At 37.0% G+C, this 18,592-nt stretch overlaps 1 protein-coding gene across 49 annotated transcripts in view; it reads left to right on the top strand.

The window, feature by feature from the left end:
* The window catches only part of RIMS2 (regulating synaptic membrane exocytosis 2), a 612,588-nt gene that overhangs the window by 514,587 nt on the left and 79,409 nt on the right, over positions 1 to 18,592 (top strand). For 33 of the 49 annotated variants that reach the window (XM_045453947.1, XM_045453935.1, XM_045453941.1 and 30 more), the window contains one exon: positions 5,886 to 6,127. The exons of the other annotated variants lie outside the window; for them this stretch is intronic. In XM_045453947.1, coding sequence (XP_045309903.1) covers positions 5,886 to 6,127 — 242 coding nt within the window. The remainder of the gene's footprint in view (positions 1 to 5,885; positions 6,128 to 18,592) is intronic. 49 annotated transcript variants of the gene reach the window in all.

Raw genomic sequence — 18,592 nt, 5'->3', positions numbered from 1 at the left:
AGATACTATAGTATATTAATTGAATGCATTTATATATAGTACTGTAATACTATTAAAAATGCTAAATTTTAAATTTCTGTCATTTCCAGAAATCAAAGAATTAGTATAGGAAACTCAATTTTTACATATTCTTCAGAGAAAGATGTTTTTTTGAATTGTTGATTAAGGTTTCTTGACATTGGGAGTTGGACATTAGAATTTCAATTGTAAACTAAGACCATGTCATTGTGCAGCCATATTTGCATTATACATGGCTGATATTTGCCAGTAAATTAATTAAGAGAAACTATGTCATATCATTTTTTTATCTTTATATTTGTGGAGATAGATGTTAAATAAAAACATTGGTTGAATAAATGACTACTACTTTCCTAGCCTAAAATTATAGATGGTCATTTGAGCAAATGAAATGAAGCTTATTATATCATAAATTAGGATAATAATAATTTCAAGTTCCACATTTTAGGAAAGGTGTAGTATTTAATAAGGAGAAAATTTTTAATTAAGAGAACTTTAGACAGGAGCAGAGTCTATTACCCCTCTTTCCAGCACCCAAGGAACATGACAGAATTCAAGAAATGACACTTTATAATCCAGACATCTGCCCAATGACAGGCAACAGGGGAATCAAGAATGAGTGATCACAGTGGTAGGTATATGGCTAGTTGTTGGCACCTGCTCCAGAAACATAACAATGGGAAGGAAAATGAATTAAACCTTTCAAGGTGCTATAATGTTTGAGAGCTTGGCCAGTCTCACTGGGTGTGTTTTCTTCTGCTCTACTATTATTATTGTTGTCTTCTACCTTTTGAGCCCTACAGGCCCTCTGTTAGCACCACTTCCTAACCCAAGATGTTGTAAGTCCATCCATTCCTAGAAGTATCTGTCTACATCCTATCCAGAAGTATCTTTTCTATTCCTGAGCTGCAGTTCTCATACTCCACTGTATTAGCGGCTGGGCCTTCTGTAGCTCTGGCTACAACATTCTGAATCCCTCCAGTCTCTATCTAATACCTTGCCTAAGTCTCTCCTAACCACCTTCCCAGCGCTCAATATGATGAAATATTTTTGACATACTATGTATTTTATTTACAGTGCTACTCTTGTGCCCTTACTCTCACCCACTCAGACTTTGTCTTTGTCCTGTGTTTGGTGTTTATTATTTTAAGCCAAACTACTTAGCTCTATTCATCGAAACTATTAATGAACACTTCTGGCCCTATGGCCTATAAACTTCATTTAATTTAATCACATACTCTTATAACCCCTGATATTGCCATTTAAGTCTCTGAGGAATATCTACAAATATTTCTCTTACCTTTCATCACCTTTCTCCTAACGATTGACAATATACTAAATTTGCCTTTTAAAAAAATCTTTCTGAGTACAATTTTAACAATTATCATAATTATGTCATAAAATAGATCACTTGCACAGGCAATTTTACGTATTTTATTTTGAGGGTACTAAGTATACAGTTTTTCTAAAGTCAAAAATTAGAAAATATGTATAAGACAATATTCAGAAATATAGAAATGCTGCATCTCTTTCCAGAACTGAGCATCCTATATCAACACCCAAGATGATTGTGTGGTAATCTCTTGGGATTGGCTTGGGAGCCATGTTATACCTTTAGCCCATGGTATGAACAATGTGGATTGAATAATTTGACCTTTGTGAAAGAAAAACATATATTGGTCCTTGATTACTCTTTTCACTTAAAATTTTTTTTCTTACTGCTATGTATTTGGGAGGAAAATAGAAAAAAAAAGAATGGTTTTAAAAAGCAGAACTACCAACGAGAGAACACTGAAACTACTTTTAGCGCACTGTGCACAGTATATCCTTCTAGATCTTTTGCTGTGTACGTTTATACTTTTTTCCCCCATAAGAACATAATATTCTGAACATATAATTTTATTTTTCATATTCCCTTTATTTGCCTCTTGTGCAGGGAAATCACAGATCATCTCACAAATCCAGGTTTCCATAACGGCCTAGTTTAGCAAGAATAGATAGATAAATAGGCAGATAGATAGATAGATAGATAGATAGATAGATAGATAGATAGATAGTAGAAAGAAAGAAAAAGAAGAAGGAAGGAAGGAAGGAAGGAAGGAAGGAAGGAAGGAAGGAAGGAAGGAAGGAAGGAAGGAAGGAAAAGAAAGAATGGATAGCCTATGGGGTTTGAATTGATCCGTGACCCCTAGCAGTAGGGTAAATCCATATTTGGTATGCGGACCAGCCAAAGCTAGCTGCAGATATCTGCTTGCTCTATCCCTCCCCCTATATCAAAAACATATTTGATTTCAATAGATACTTATTTACAACAGCATTTTCAAAGGTACACTCTATTCTATTTTACTTACTTAAATACCCTTAACTATTGGACACTTGTGAGATTTTCCCTTGGGTGTATGAGTGTGTTGTTATAGTCAATTCTGCAGCAAATATTATTGCTAAATCTGTACACATTCTAAGTTTTCCTTTAGGATGTACTTAAAAGTAGAATCAATAGTTTAAAAGCTAGGCTGTTTTTTTTTAAGGTTTTTTATACATATTGCCAGCTAGTCCTTCAGAAGTCCATCACTGAGACCCCCACTAGCATTGCTGGAAATTTACTGTATCACCAGATCCTTAGAAATGGTCTTTTTTAAAGTAACTGATAATGTAATAGACCTGTCTTTCTTAACTACACTGAGCATTCCAAATGATCACCCATGTTTACAGACTTTTTCTTACAGCAAGGTACTCCATGAATCAAGAGGCACAAAACTTTAAACATTTTGTTTGATAGCTTGCTTGCTTGCTTGTAGGTGTAGGTGATGAGGAGCAGGGAAAGTCAAGGAAACCAGTAGTGATACCCTAGCCTCAGTCTCCTTCTTCTCAAAACATAGCACTGGAGGGCAACTATTCAAAACTCATTCCTGGTGATCTCGAAGTTTCTAGAAGATGAAGAATAGATCCATCTTACAAAACTTTTAGTAACCCTTTTTTGTAGATAATGCATTACCAAAGTTGTTAGGTTGAAGAGGAGTATACTTCTATAGAACCAAATTGTCATTAAAATATTTATCTACAAACTGATTTATCAGTTCTAGTTAGTATTTTATTGTATCCTGCTTAATTTTGGACAAGTTCTTTATAGCTTTTATATGCAACCGTGAAAATTAAAAATGCAAAAATTATAAGGTACAATAAACAGTATTTTGTGAGTATATCTTTTTCTTCCTTGGTTAGATATTAGCTTAAGTGGCTCTGTTAGAAAGGCATATGTTTGAGAGAAAGACGCCTACATGACAGGAGTACTAGGTTATTCTGACATGTTATATGGAGTATGTTATTATTTTGAAAGCCTGAGTTTCAACTAAACTTTAACTTTTAAAGGCTATGCCATGCCTTTTCTGATGACAGCATATTATGAAAATCATAGGTTGCATTTCTGTGTTGATTTGCCCACAATCCACAGAATAAGAAACATCATAAGGCAGCAAAGCATTTAATAGTTTAATGGAACCTTACAGATATGCCAGTTCAAGACGTTTAATGGATGCCCAATGGATGATGGTGGTGGTGATGGTAGGGGGTGATAATAATAGGGAGAAGGAAGGGGAGAATAATTTTTGGAGCCCTTATGTGTCTGGCATTCTGCTCAGTGCTTTACTTACATTTTCTCATTTATTAAGTGAGGAAATTAAGTTTCAGAAAGGCTAACAACCCTCCCCAATGAGTCAGCCAAAGATCAAACCCAGATTTCCTGACTCTCAGTGCCGTCTATTGTCCATTATATAATGCCGGCTGTATTAAAGACATGGTAGACATTTTAATTTCAAAAGTTTTTAAGTCTATAATTACAAATATCATTTCTATTAATACAGCTAAGTTTTTAAAGAAAAACTGAAGAGCTTTAGCCTTATTTTATCTGTTGCCCATATTCCCTAATAAAAATTGTTATTATTTTAATTTATTAAATTTTTACTTTAGTTATATATATTATCTCCATTCTCTAAGGTAAGAAGGGAAAATAAAATAATCTAATGTTACAAATGAGGAATCTGACGCTCAGAATAATTAATTCTTCTAAGGAAGTCAGTTAAGTAACAGCAAAACTGGAAGTCAAGCCCACATATGTTTGCCCCCAAAATTCTATTTTATTCTATTGTTGTTTATTAAAGAATAGCAACATCACACAAGCTTGAAAATTATCAATTTGGGGTATTATAGAAGCATATACACTGTTCTGTCTTTTGGCCTATTTATGTCTCATTTCTCCTTAAACTATATGAAGGGTAAAATAGTACAGGTTACTATATATTTTTTTAAATTTGGGGGGCACCTAGGTGGCTCAGTTGGTTAAGCTACCGACTTCAGCTCAGGTCATGATCTCTAAGTTTACCAGTTCAATCCTCATGTCGGGGTCTGTGCTGACAGCTCAGAACCTGGAGGCTGCTTTGGATTCTCTCTCTGTGCCCTTTCCCTGCTCGTGCTATCTCTCTCTCTCTCTCAAAAATAAATAAAAACAAATTTTTTTTTGAAATTTTATACTAGGCCTTTCCCCTCTTAAATGCTTGGAGAAAATGTACATAAAATTAGCATGTGGTCCTGGAGTAGATTTTACTCTAGGACGGAGTAAAAAAAAAATGGGGTGGGGGGGGTGGTTGGGAGGAAAGACCAAGAAATTGAATTAGAAATAAGAGCTTTCCTCAATAGGTCAGTTTTCCAATTCTCACTCTTTAAATGATACATAAAGATATTTCTAATGTTTCTTGATTTTTTTCTTTTGTTTCTGTAATTATGTGTTATTTACTCCTGTTATCAGTATGAAATTAAGGCAAAAACTATGACTCTAATCCCAAATCAAAATGACCTATAAATAACTCTTCCCGTACCTGCAGTCAGGCTGCTTCCTTCACATTTTTCCAGGTTTGGGGGGGCCCAGCTGGATAGCCTGCTTCTGGATTCTTCAAACCCCGCTTGACTTCCTACCACATCCCAGTAATCACAGAAGAATCAAGGGTCCTGTCTTTAATTAGTTGGCCGTGTTAGTCTCCTGACTATTGCCAATGGGCGTAATCAGTAATCACTACTAACACTCCCAATGGGAGTAATCAGCTAATCAGTAATCAGTAATCATCAATCAGCTCACATGCTTCATTGATTCATTGATTGCTTCTTGATCACATTGTCTAGAAAACTAATAATGAGTTTTTTTTTTTTCTTTCAAATGAATGCAATCTCCCTTTTCTTTATCCTTTGGAATATAGACATAATGATAAATATGAAATTACATAAAGTGAAATAACTTATTTTTTAATTCAAAACTAATGAAACATCAATCCCTGTTAGAAAATGTAACCGTTATTTTGATAAATCTTATAAATCTTTTGAGATAAAGAAAACTTATTTTGAAAGGCCACTGTTAGCAGTGGATGCTGTCATTTTTGCTATTTTTTAAAAGATTCACCCACTCTACTAATTTCTTTTTGAAGGCAATAGTAAGACATATCAGAGAAGAGTGCTTTTGGAAGCATCTCCCTTTGTTGTATGGCTGCTTTAAAGTATATTTGTACTTGCAGGATAGTATATTCTCTTAAATAAGCCCCCGATTTTCTGTGAATATTTTCCCCCCATGGCCATGCAAACCGGTGCCTTCTTTGAGTGAAGTGAAATCGTGAGTTTACATAGTTGTATTACATAGCTGCATTAGGTTGACCCTGAATAGTAGAGCCCATTCAAGACCATGGTATTTGGAAGTTTTTAAATCCTAAAAATGTGTCCCATAAATGATATGATTTAATTATACTCCAGATGTTTCATCTAAAATACATTTTCTGTCTTTTCCTTTTCACTCTTGTCCTCCCCTTTAATGATCCATCGGCCTACAGTGTCTTTACATCCAAAATGCAAAGCAGACAAGTGGGCATCTCAGGGAAGAACATGACCAAAAGCACCAGCATCAGCGGAGACATGTGCTCGCTGGAGAAGAACGACGGCAGCCAGTCTGACACTGCAGTGGGTGCCCTGGGCACCGGCGGCAAAAAGCGGCGCTCTAGCATTGGGGCCAAAATGGTAGCTATTGTTGGCCTCTCCAGGAAGAGTCGCAGTGCTTCTCAGCTCAGCCAAACGGGTAGGCATTTTTATGTTACTTTTGACTTCATGTTTGAGCTGTAATTAAAATACGTATTCTCTTCTCTTGCTCATTTCATCGCAGTAATTAATGGAAGATGACATGTTCCAGAGAGATGGGGCCATTTTAAGCTAGTTGACCTTTCTGCACATGAAACACTAACTTTGTTTTTCAGTGACCAATGAACCTGCTTTGAAGTGAAACTTGGCCCCCGTTCTCGAGATGCGTGTACGGTCTTTGCTCCTCAGGGAGGAGTTAAGCTGTGGTGGCAGGATTGCCTGTTGCTGATGCTTCGTAAAGATGATCTGATCTGTGAGATATTTGCTTTCTTTAGGTTCCTCAAGAGGGAACCAGCCAAATTAATTTCCATTCCCAGCAAGTTACCGTCATGAAGATGACACCTCCTATGTTGTGTGAATAATGTAGTTCTTTTATTGCTGACAACCTAACTTCTTTTGCAGTTTGTAAGCAGCATTTACCAGTAGTATCAATTTTCTGACTGCAGTTTTTATTTTCCTGTTAAAACTTCAAGCAGCAATATTCTCCAGCAGCAGGGATGGAGGAATTTTCTGCTGATAGTGAAGATATTCAAAGCCTTGCTACTTTCAAATTCCGTTTCTAAATCACATCTGCAAAAATAAATTAGATACAGCACTCCTACTCCTACTCAGAAAAGCCACAGTTAGCAATTAAGAAATTTGTGAGTCAAAGCAACGTCTTTTCAAATGGTTGTTGATAATTAAACATTAAATCCCTGGTATCTTGGAAATAATAACATATCTTCCACTTAACAAACAAACAAACAAAAGCGTGTAATATGGTGTTTCTTTTACAGCAAATAAATTATAGGCAAATGGGTGAAATCTCATTTATGTTTGAATTACTAGGGTCCTAATACACAGAAATCAGGACAAAAATCTGCAACACGAAAGAATTTAAGGATACGTTAATTCCTGGACCCGGCTAACCTTCATTTTATATAACTGTAACAGGGATTCTGGAATCTGAGTCTTACATATATATACTCTTATATTGAAATAGTTATTTGATGGTTTTCCTGATATTGTGGTTGTAACTCACTATGTTTAATGTGACAATTGACATAGGAACTTTTCATTTGGTGCTTTAAAATGTTACATTTTAATATAGAAATAATAATTTATGGACATAGAGATCATACTTAATTATTTTTAATTTACTTATGTTTATACATAATTAGCTATGTTGTACTAAAATGATAGATGTTGGCATTTTGACATTGAAATTGAATTTTTTTGTATCTCTCTAGCGGTTAGAACTTCATTGCATTTTTTCCTTAAAATCTACAAACATCTGTAAACCTAAAACTTGTCTAAAAATAAAGCCTGAAGCCTATCAGTTAAAAAATTAAGAACCTGTAAAACACACATTAATAAGATTATAGAAGTTAGAGATTATGTGGTGTTAAACTAAATAATCATTTACACTTGTTCCAGGTTTCTTGATAAATATTGAGAGCACTTACTATGAGCCAGGCACACAGAGAACAAAGATGGTTTTTATCATTGTAAAAATAAATATCATTGTACCAGTGAGGATTTTCAGACAAGACTGCTTACTTACCTTCTAATGAGTAGAAAACTCATGGGACCTTTTTAAAAAACTAATGGGACCTTTTTAAAAAATAGCGAAATTATTCTGGGTGATATCATACCAATCATTGTAAATAATAATTTGCATTTATAAAGGTATACGGATCAGTACACATGGCACATGCTAGTTTGAGTGTTCCTTTGCCTGTTGATTGTAAACTCACCTGTAAAGTCAGCATTTCTAAAGATTACATATGACTTGCTAGGGATTATAACTTAGCAGAAAATACATAGAGATAATAAGAAGACTCAGATTCTATTGCTTACTCGGAGTTATATGTGATAATCAAATATGACCTCTTTAAAAACCTACCCGACATATCTGACTCGTAGAATGTTCCTCTGACAAAAGAAATTAACACCTCCTGTTCTAACAAGGTTTTTATAAGATAATTTTTTTTTAGTTTATAAGAAAATGCTTTGAGAACTTAAAATCATTTTGTTGGTGTAAAACATCATAGCCAATTTGGCCTCATAAGGGAATCAAGGACTCTGTTTTAGACATGTTGATTTTGAGATGCCTCTTTAGACTTCTAAGCACTGTTGTTATATGGTAAGTTGGTTATGAGTCTAGAGCCTAGTAGGTCAAGGCTGAGGATGTAATTTAGGAGTGATCAACAGGTAGTACTTAAAGCCATGGCACTAAATAAGATTACTGTAAAGTAACTTGTATCAAGAACAAAACTAAAGAGAGAGCTCTGTGATACTCCAACATTGAGAAAGCAGAAGAGAATTCATCAAAGAAGACTTAAGAAAGAGAAGCCATTAAAAAAAGAGAGAGGGGGGCACCTGGGTGGCTCAATTGGTTAAACCTTCAACTTCAGCTCAGCTCATGATCTCACGGTTTGTGGGTTCAAGCCCCGTGCCAGGCTCTGTGCTGACAGCTCAGAGCCTGGAGCCTACTTTGGATTCTGTCTCCCTCTCTCTCTGCCCCTCCCCTACTCATGCTGTGTCTCTCTCTGCCTCTTAAAAATGAATAAACATAAAAAAGAGAGAGAAAGAGAAGGAAAGGAAAGAATATGGTATCTTGGACACCAAATGAAGGAAACATTTTAGAAAGATTTATCAATGTGTCAGGTGCTTCTGACGGGTCAAGTAAGAAGAAGACTGAGAATTGACCATTGGATTTGGCAAGATGGGGAATTTGGTAAACCTTGACAAGCCTTGCAGTGGTGGACAAAGCCTTTTGGAGCAGGTTTAAAAAAATGGGAGTTGAGGTAGTGTCAGTAAGAATAATACCAAGAATAAAAATAAAAATATCTAATACTTACTGAACACTTTTATGTGCTGGGACTATTCTAAGCACTTTACATGTAAATCATTTAAACCTCACAATAAATGTAATGAAGCAGGAATTAATTACTACTCTCCTCATTTTACGATTTTTTGAGAAAACCAAAATGAGCAGAGGGGAATAACTTCCCCAAGTTTACCTGAGCTGAAAGGGTAGAAGTTGGAATTTGAATCCAGACAGTATGGATCTGGAGATTTCACTTTTTACTCTATCATAGTCTAGACCAGCCTTGTCCAATACAACTTTTGGCAATGTGGGCAATGTTCTGTATCTCTCCTATCCAATATGATATGTAGCACCAGCCACACATGATGAGCTTTTGAAATGTGGCTACTGTGATTAACTGAATTTTTTTTTCACTTTTAATTTAATTAAATTTAAATAGGCACATATGACTAGTGACTACTGAGTTGAAAGTTTCAGATAATAACAGCTCTTTCCAGGACTGTTGATTAAAAAAAAAAATGGAAATTTAGAAACAGGACCATAGCTTGGGAGCATTGAAGTCAGAAAAGAGTTTTGTTATTTTAGTGACAGGATACTTGTGGGAACAACTTAGTAGTTGAAAGAGTTTTGGATTCAGAGCTTAAGTGGAAATCAGCATTGTGGTCTGTGGTCACTCAAGAAATTATGCTCTTAAATTTTCATCTTGTAATAATTTGTAAGGTTACATGGGATTTTACATTTACTCTAATTATAACACTCAATAACTGTAATCATTTATTTATTTGTCTATCTCCTGGCTAGACTGTTTTTTCTTATTTTATGTATCTTTCTCAGTGTCTGGTATAGTTTCAAATATAGTGATCTTCAGTGAAAAGTTCATGTACTCCTTGGGGTGCATGATTAAGTTCTCTGGGGGAAATGGAAAGAAAACGATAGAACTTCTTTTCATTTTTTAACTTAAAAGACAAGAAATTAAGCATTGCTAATATTTAGTACACACTTCACCCTTGTGTTCATGGTTGGTCTGGATGTCAGATGGTCAGTGTTGCATGCCTTTCTGCAAGTGTTAGTTTTGTTAACCATCAGAAAATGGGCAAGTGGCTTAAAAAGATTACTGCAAAGAAACTGTGGATTAAATGTAATAGCTATTGCAATTGTGCAAAAAAGGTAGACCTGGAACTTCTATTCCTACTCAAGCTCTTCATCAGCCATTGATGAAGTACAGTGACACTCTTAAGATTTGACAAGAAGCTCACTGAAAAATTCTAAGTTATTGGGGGAAGCTCCTAGGAGGCTCAGCCACTTGAGCCTCCAACTTCCGCTCAGGTCAGGACCTCATGGTTCATGGGTTCAAGCCCCATGTCTGGCTCTGTGCTGACAGCTCAGAGCCTGGAGTCTGCTTTGGATTCTGTGTCTCCCTCTCTCTCTCTGCCCCTCCCCTGCTTGCGTTCTCTCTCTCTCTCTCTCTCTCTCTCTCTCTCATAAATAAACATTGAAAAAATTTTCAAAAAAATAAATTCTAAGTTAATTGAGAAGATTAATAAAAGATAGGTTTACATCCACTATTATTAATGATAAACCCCTTACCCTGTGTTTATACTTTATATGGTCTATGGTATGTCTTTGTGAAGTTTCTTTTTCAATTATGACATCATTCAAAATAAGTATGAGAAAACCAAATTTGGAAGCAGACCTTCAAATTACTCTACTTATTGCTAACATAATGCCAGCTGCTATACTATATAAACTATGTATATACTATATAAACCTTGATATATATAAAACTTAGTTCAAAAGGACTTTATTTATTGGGCAAAAATATCAGTTCACTGCAGTTAATCCCAGTGGGCCAGTGGCCTTTCTGTGATCATTCAGGGTTTGAGGCTGTTTCATCTTGAGGCTTTACCCTCTTCTAAGAACTTGGAAATGCTCTCTATACGGCCAGCACACGCAACTTTTTATGCGAAAGAATTAGAACTAGGAAATTCACGTCTGTTTGTATTTCATTGGCTACTGCTCAGTCACAAGGCTGAGTCTGGGAAACAAAAGGTTGGGAAATGTAGTTTAGGCAGTGCTCAGGAACAAGAAGAAGCAAGTTTGGTGAACACACCAACAGTTTTGAAAATTATAATGCACATCACTGGAAACATTTTTCCTGAAAACATAAAGTCTTACTCTATCATTAGAAATAATGATTTGCAAATATTTGTTGCATTTTGTTCTTTTAAATAATGTGTGTTTTATGTATTATGCAACTATTTTAGAACATGTGTACCATTGATAAAGAATTTTTTTAGGGAAACGGAGATGATATTTTAAAAGGTTTAAAACAACTCGTCTAGTATATGTAATTCAAAAAGACCTAACACCACTATTCTAGTATGTTAAAGTTCTAAGTGAATGTTTGCTGAATCCATAGGTCTGTTAACAGAACTTGTACTAATGAAGAATAATAGAGATGTTAAATAGCAGTATTGCCTTTTCGTGTTATTAGAAATCTCAAACTAACACTATAGGATATAACATGTTAAGGAGTTTAACGCCAAATTTAGGCATATTCCTCACTTTTGAAATTGTAATGTTTTAGGGGCACCTGGGTGGCTCAGTGGGTTAAGCATCCAACTCCTGATGTCCACTCAGGTCATGATCTCACAGTTGGTGACATTGAGCCCTGCATCTGGCCCTGGGCTGATAGCATGGAGTCCACTTGGGGTTCCCTCCCTCCCTCTCTGCCCCTCCTCCGCTCATACTCTCTCTTTCTTTCAATATAAAATAAACATTTAAAAATTATAATGTTTTAGCATTTATAATACTACCAGGCCTTATAATTAAAAGTATTGATAATCATGCCGCTATTTATTCTTTGGTACTGAGTTCAAGTGGCTTAACTATAACAGATGAGGTAAAATATTTCATGTAAGTGAAAGCTATTATAAACATATTATGAATTGTGTTAAAGTACTTCTGTAGCAAGCTGGGGTAAACAAGTAGCTAAGAAAGATACCAGTTTTATTAATTAATTAATTTAGCGTTTCTTAAATTCGGATTGAATTTCCCATCATTTGTTCTAAAAAGAAAACCCTTATTTTTATTTTCTTAATTGTGGTAAAATACGCATAGCATAAAATTTATTACCTTAACCATTTTCAAATGCACAGTGCGGTGACAGTGAGTACCTTCCCATTATTGCGCAACCATCTCCAGAATGCTTTTCATCTTGCAGGGTGAAACCCTGCACCCATTAGAAACTCCCCTTTTGCCCTTTCGTCTAGGTTCTGGTAATGACCATCCCATATTCTGTGTCTGAATTTGACTACTCTGGGCACCTTATATAATAAGCAGACTCGCACAATATTTGTCCCTTTGTGACCTAGTTATTTCACTTACCATAATGTTCTTAACATCCTTCCATGCTGTGAGCATGTGTCAGAATTTCTTTCCTTTTTAAGGCTGAATAATATTTCATGGTACCTATATACCACATTTTGTTTATCTGTTCCCCTGTAAATGGACATTTGGGTTGTTTTCACCCTTTAGCGATCGTGAATTATACTGCTATGAAGAACACGGGTGTAAAAATACCTCTTCAAGATCCTGCTTTCAATTCTTTGGGGCTTATACCCACAGTGGAATTGCTGAATCATATGGTAGTTCTATTTTTAATGTTTTGAGGAACCGCCATTCTGTTTTCCAAGCAGCTGCACCATTTGACATTCCTGCCAACAGGGCACAGAGTTGTGGTTTCTCTCCTTCCTTGCCAACACTTGTTATTTTTTGATAACAGCCATCCTGACGGGTCTGAGGTGGCATCTCATTATAGTTTGGATTTGCATTTCCCTGATGATTAGTGATATTAAGCATCTTTTCATGTGCTTATTGGCTATTTGGATATCTTTGGAGAAATGTCCATTCAAGTCTTGCCCATTTCCTTAAAAAAAAACAAACCTTTTTATCATAGAAAAATGTGAGCCTATTTTTCAGATTCTAAAGGATTATCTCTGTGTTAATAACAATATTTATTTGTTTGTTTGCTTATTTATTTATTTATTTTGAGAGAGACAACGTGTGAGCTGCAGAGGGGCAGAGAGAGAGACAGGGAGAATTCCAAGCAGGCTCCACATTCAGTGCAGAGCCTGATGAGGGGCTCACTACCATGAGATCATGACCTGAGCCGAAATCAACAATCAGATACTTAACTGACTGAGCCACCCAGGCGCCCCAATCATTCATAGCTTTTAAAACTTCAGTGTACCAGGGGCTCCTAGGTGGCTCAGTCAGGTAAGTGTTCAACTCTTGATTTAGGCTCAGGCAATGATCTCACAGTTTGTGAGTTTGAGCCCTGAGTTGGGCTCTGCACTGCCAATGCAGAGCCTACTTGGGATTCTGTCTCCCTCCCTCACTGTTTGCCCCTCCACCCCCTCTCAAAGTAAATAAACTTTAAAAAAAAAAGCTATAAATGATGACATAAATATATGTCACATATTTCTGAACATCTCACATTCTAGTGTTTTATTATTATCTATAGGAAAAATAAATAGAGCTCTTGAAAGCTATTGTTAAGGAACTATCTATTTAGGAACTCTCCATTTACATCTACAATTGCAAATTATCTTGCATTATCCCTTCCCAAACCTAAAGATTACACTCATAGTCGAATTGTTAAAAATTTACTAACGAATTCTTATAGTATTATAATCATTTTCCTAAAGTACAAACATTACCATACATTTATTCATCTCACCAAGCAAACATTTTTTATCAACTACCCTATTTGCAAGGGAGGCATTTTGGTAGGTGCTAAGGAAGATGAAACTTGGCACATAGTCCTTACTCTTTCACAGCTTTTCTACTGAAGGATCTTAAAATCTCCCAGAAGAAATGAGTTGTAGGCTTGAGTAAATATAAAACAAAGTGGAACATGATGAGGACAAGCAAAAGGAACAGAGACTATCCTATAAGGAACTGTAGCGGAGTGGAGAAAGCAGATTGGCGAGTTTTCGAGTTCACATCTCCCGGCTCTGCTGCATGGACAAGTCAACCAACCTCTCTAAACTTCCGTTTCCTCAGCTTTAAAAATAATGGACTCTATCTTCCCACCTCTTGAGGTTGTTATGAGCCCTTCTGAAAGCACTTAAAGCAGTGTCCAATACCGTTAATATAATGATTAATATTGGTTCAGGTGTTAGTGCTCATAATATGTCATCGTTAGTGTGGCAGTGGAAATGATCACTCCCAACACTGATGCCCAGCTAGCAGTTGATCTAAGTCTTAAACTGTGGATAATGTTTAAACTGTGAGGATGTGAGAACAGGGATGGACATTTCAGACACGGGCAGTAGCAGACCCAGAGATACGGAAATGCTGTCTATATGAGAGTATTTGACACATAGTGCTAGATGAGCCTGGCAATGGAGGTTGGAGCCAGATAAGAAATAACTTAATGTCTGGGGTGCCTGGGTGGCTCAGTCGGTTGAGCATCCAGCTCACCTTTGGCTTAGGTCACGATCTCACAGTTCATGAGATCGGCTCTACGCTGATGTCATTGGCCTGCTTGGGATTCTCTCTCTGCCACTCCCCTGCTCTCTCTCTCTCTCTCTCTCTCTCTCTCTCAATAAATAAACATTAAAAACAACAACAACAACAAAATGAAAGAACTTAGAGTCAGGCCGGCGAGTTCAAGCCATAGAGTTGGCAGTAGGGAGACTTTGCAGGATTTGAAATATGGTCATGACAGTCAGAGTTGGAAAGATTTTGTCAATAAGAAAGTCTAGAGATCAAGAATAGGAGACAAATTTCGTAAGGCAATTAGTTTAGAGCAGAGATGAGGGCCTGATCAATGGTGTATCAAGTTTTCTATTGCTGCCATACCAAATTACCACAAATTTAACAACTTAGTGCAGATTTACCGTTCTATCAGAAATATGAGTGAGCTCGGCTGGTTTCTCTGCTCTGTGTCTCACAAGATGGAAAGCAGAGTGTCATCAGGCTGGGCTTTTATCTAAAAGCTGAAAGGAAGACTCCATTTCCAAGTTCATTCGGGTTGTTGGCAGAATTCAATGCCTTGCCTGCCTAGGACCGACATCCCTTCTTTTACGGTGACCCCTGTCATCTTCAAGCTAACAATGGCATGTTGAATTTTTCTTGTGCTTCTGATCTGAGTACCCATTCTGCTGCATTTCTTTGTCCAGCTAGAGAAAATGCTCCACTTTTAAGGGCTTATATAATTAGATTGGACCAACTTAGATGATTCAGGATAATATCCCTGTTTTAAGGTCCTTAACCTTAATTACATCTGCAAATTCCTTTATACCACATAACATAACATATTTTGAGATTCCAGAAAATAGTGCATGGACATCTTTGGGGACCATTGTGCCTGCTACAAATGATAATTATGGAAAGATATTGAAAGGTGGAGGGATTCGAGAACTATTATAGATTTGTTTCATAAAAATTATTATTTACATCCTACTGTTTGCTTCCTGGGAGTAAAGCAAAATAGAAATAAATGTTAATCTTCAGTTTACATTATCTGACCAAACAACACATACCAGTTGTTAAGCATATAATATTTTTTAAATATAAAATTCAGAAAATAATTTACCAGTTTTAAAGACATCATTAACAGTAGCATGAATTTGTTCATTTTAATATTCACAACTTTAGATGTATGCGTTATCATTCCCATTTTACATATCAGAAAACTGAGACTCAGCAATTCCATGATGGACAGATCCACTCCAAAGCTGGTACTCTATGTGATCCCACTGTTGCTTAAGGAATGTTTCAAAGTTTTGTTATTGTTGTTGTTCTTTTAATGTGTATTTATTCTTGAGAGAGAGATAGAGCATGAGCAGGGGAGGGGCAGAGAGAGAGGGAGACACAGAATCCGAAGCAGGCTCCAGGCTCTGAGCTGTCAGCACAGAACCCGACGTGGGGCTCGAACCCACAAGCCATGAGATCATGACCTGAGCCGAAGTCGGACGCTCAACTGACTGAGCCACTCAGGTGCCCCTAAAGTATGTTTTTATAGGGACACCTTGGTGACTCAGTTGGTTGAGCGTCCAGCTTTGGCTCAGGTCATGATCTCATCATTTGTGAGTTCGAGCCCCTCATCGGGCTCTGTGCTGACAGCTCAGAGCCTGGACCCTGCTTCGGATTCTGTGTCTCCCTCTCTCTCTGCCCCTCCCCCACTCACACTCTGTCTCTCCAGTAAATAAATAAATATTAAAAAATATTTTTTAAGTATGTTTTTATAATTAGTTCTTTTCATATCATTAAGAGGAAGGAAACATTTCTCTTCAAAATAAAAACTTCACAGGACACTACTTTTAATTTATTATAGGTTTTATTTAACTTAATTGGACATAATCTTAAAATCTGAATAGCCAAAGGCATTGTACAGGCTAGTAATCAGCAAAGGCCTTGTAACTGTAAAGGGTTTAATTGTAAGCTGAAAAGTACATACTAAGGAAAACAAGTCTTTTAATTTTATGAAAAGTAAATGTTTTAAGGTTTTTGAGCATGAGAGTATAAACAGAAATGCAATTTTCAGGTAAAGGCCATTTTTTTGGTAATTTTTTTTTACACTTATTTATTATTGAAAGACAGAGAGAGACAGAGCATGAGCAGGGGAGGGGTAGAGAGAGAAGGATACAGGGAATTCTAAGCAGGCTCCAGGCTCTGAGCTGTCAGCACAGAGCCTGACGCAGGGCTTGAACCCACAAACCATGAGATCATGACCTGAGCCAAAGCTGGACGCTCAACCGACTGAGCCACCCAGGCGCCCCTGGTAAAGGCCATTTTTTTTTTTCAACGTTTATTTATTTTTGGGACAGAGAGAGACAGAGCATGAACGGGGGAGGGGGAGAGAGAGAGGGAGACACAGAATCGGAAACAGGCTCCAGGCTCTGAGCCATCAGCCCAGAGCCCAACGCGGGGCTCGAACTCACGGACCGCGAGATCGTGACCTGGCTGAAGTCGGACGCTTAACCGACTGCGCCACCCAGGCGCCCCTAAAGGCCATTTTTAAGTGAAATTCCCATATACTCTGCATAGGTATATGAAGCTACTAGAAGTTTTTGTTTGGTTGGTTGGTTGATTTTTTCTTCAAGTGACTCTCATTCCTTTTATCTACTAGGAAAATTTCCAAAGAGACAGTTGCAGTTATTTCTTGCAATTTCCTAAAGCCCTAGGTAAGCAGTGTAAAATTCTACTAGGAGTAATGTTCATTTTTCGAACATAAAGAGAAACATAGGAATGTTAGCTCATCCTCCCCTTGGGCTTTGAAAGCTATTTTGTACTGCAGACTTCGTGGAATGAAACACACTATGGTAGAAACTAGCTTCCCTCTCTGATGCTGCTCTAGATGGACACATCCTTTTTATTGTGAGTTTTTTTTTTTTTAACTGACACTCTCACTCACTGCCTTAGAACATGTTAACATTATATTGTTACTCAGTAAATATTTATTGAATTTCTACTCCGTGACAAGACACCATGGTATGTCATAAACAGGATCCTCTCTGTATGGTATTTATGTTCCAGTGGGAGAGACAGCCCTTAACAAATAAAGTAATAATAGTCAAAATGTCAAAGCTTGCCTTAATGGAAGTACCAAGTGGCATGAAAATATATCATAGCAGATAACTAACCTAGTCTGGCTCATCTTTCTGTCCGTCCTGGCTCTTGCCAAATACTTTGCACATAGTAGAATTTCAACAAGTCCCGTTGGATGGTATAAAATGTCACACTGCCCTTCTGTCTTTGTTTTTGGGTTTGGCAATCTCTGCGTTGGTGAATATCGTCTACCCATCTGCCAGGGGGGTCAGTGTGGTTGTGTGCTTTCTGTTAAAAAACAATTGGAAGTCAAATGACCTTGGAAAAGACATTTAGAAACTTTATAGGTTCTGAATTTGTATACTGTGCATACCATGAGGTAGAGAAACAATGGGTGCTAGTTTAACTTAGAAGTATGCCTGAAGTTGAAATAGTAGGAAAATGGATCTAGTGTGTTCTAAGGCATTAAAGTTCTGCATTGACAGAAGAATGAAGAATGTAATTTCTGTAGCTTTTAGTCCAAAGAGTGGTTTTGTGTTTTAGATGAGGATTCATTGCTTTTTAACTTGAGGCTTCGTAATCGCCTAGAAAATGAGAGAGGGACAAGAGCTAATGGAGAAGTGCCAGATGAGGGGGATACACAGTCCGATAAGGGAGTTGATGGTAAGGCAGCATGTAATGCAGAAATAGAAAGGTGTAAGGACACAGAAATAATCCCAGAAAACCAAGAAAACCTCCAGGGGGCTGTGCCCTTAACTGAGGCATTTCTACAACACCTCTCAACCAAAACCGTACTTCCAAAGGAAAGATAGTGGCCAGAAGTAGGAAGCCAGTGCCCACTACCCTCTTAGCAGATCCCTTCCAGTCCTGTTGACATTTGAGGTATCTCAATTGCTTGTCCCCTTTTGTTTTCGTTCTTCTTCTGCCAGCAGTCATTTTATCCTGGAATTAGAGATATCTGTGTCAAAGGGAAGCAGGATGAACCAAAGGTTTCTGACTTGCTATCAGCCAGACTGAGTTTTGTTTTTTTGTTTT

Source organism: Leopardus geoffroyi, chromosome C3 (genome assembly GCF_018350155.1).
Source record: "Leopardus geoffroyi isolate Oge1 chromosome C3, O.geoffroyi_Oge1_pat1.0, whole genome shotgun sequence".
In the NCBI taxonomy this organism is placed as follows: Eukaryota; Metazoa; Chordata; class Mammalia; order Carnivora; family Felidae; genus Leopardus; species Leopardus geoffroyi.
Note: the sequence above shows the minus strand (reverse complement) of the source record. Positions and strands in the feature narration are given on the sequence as shown.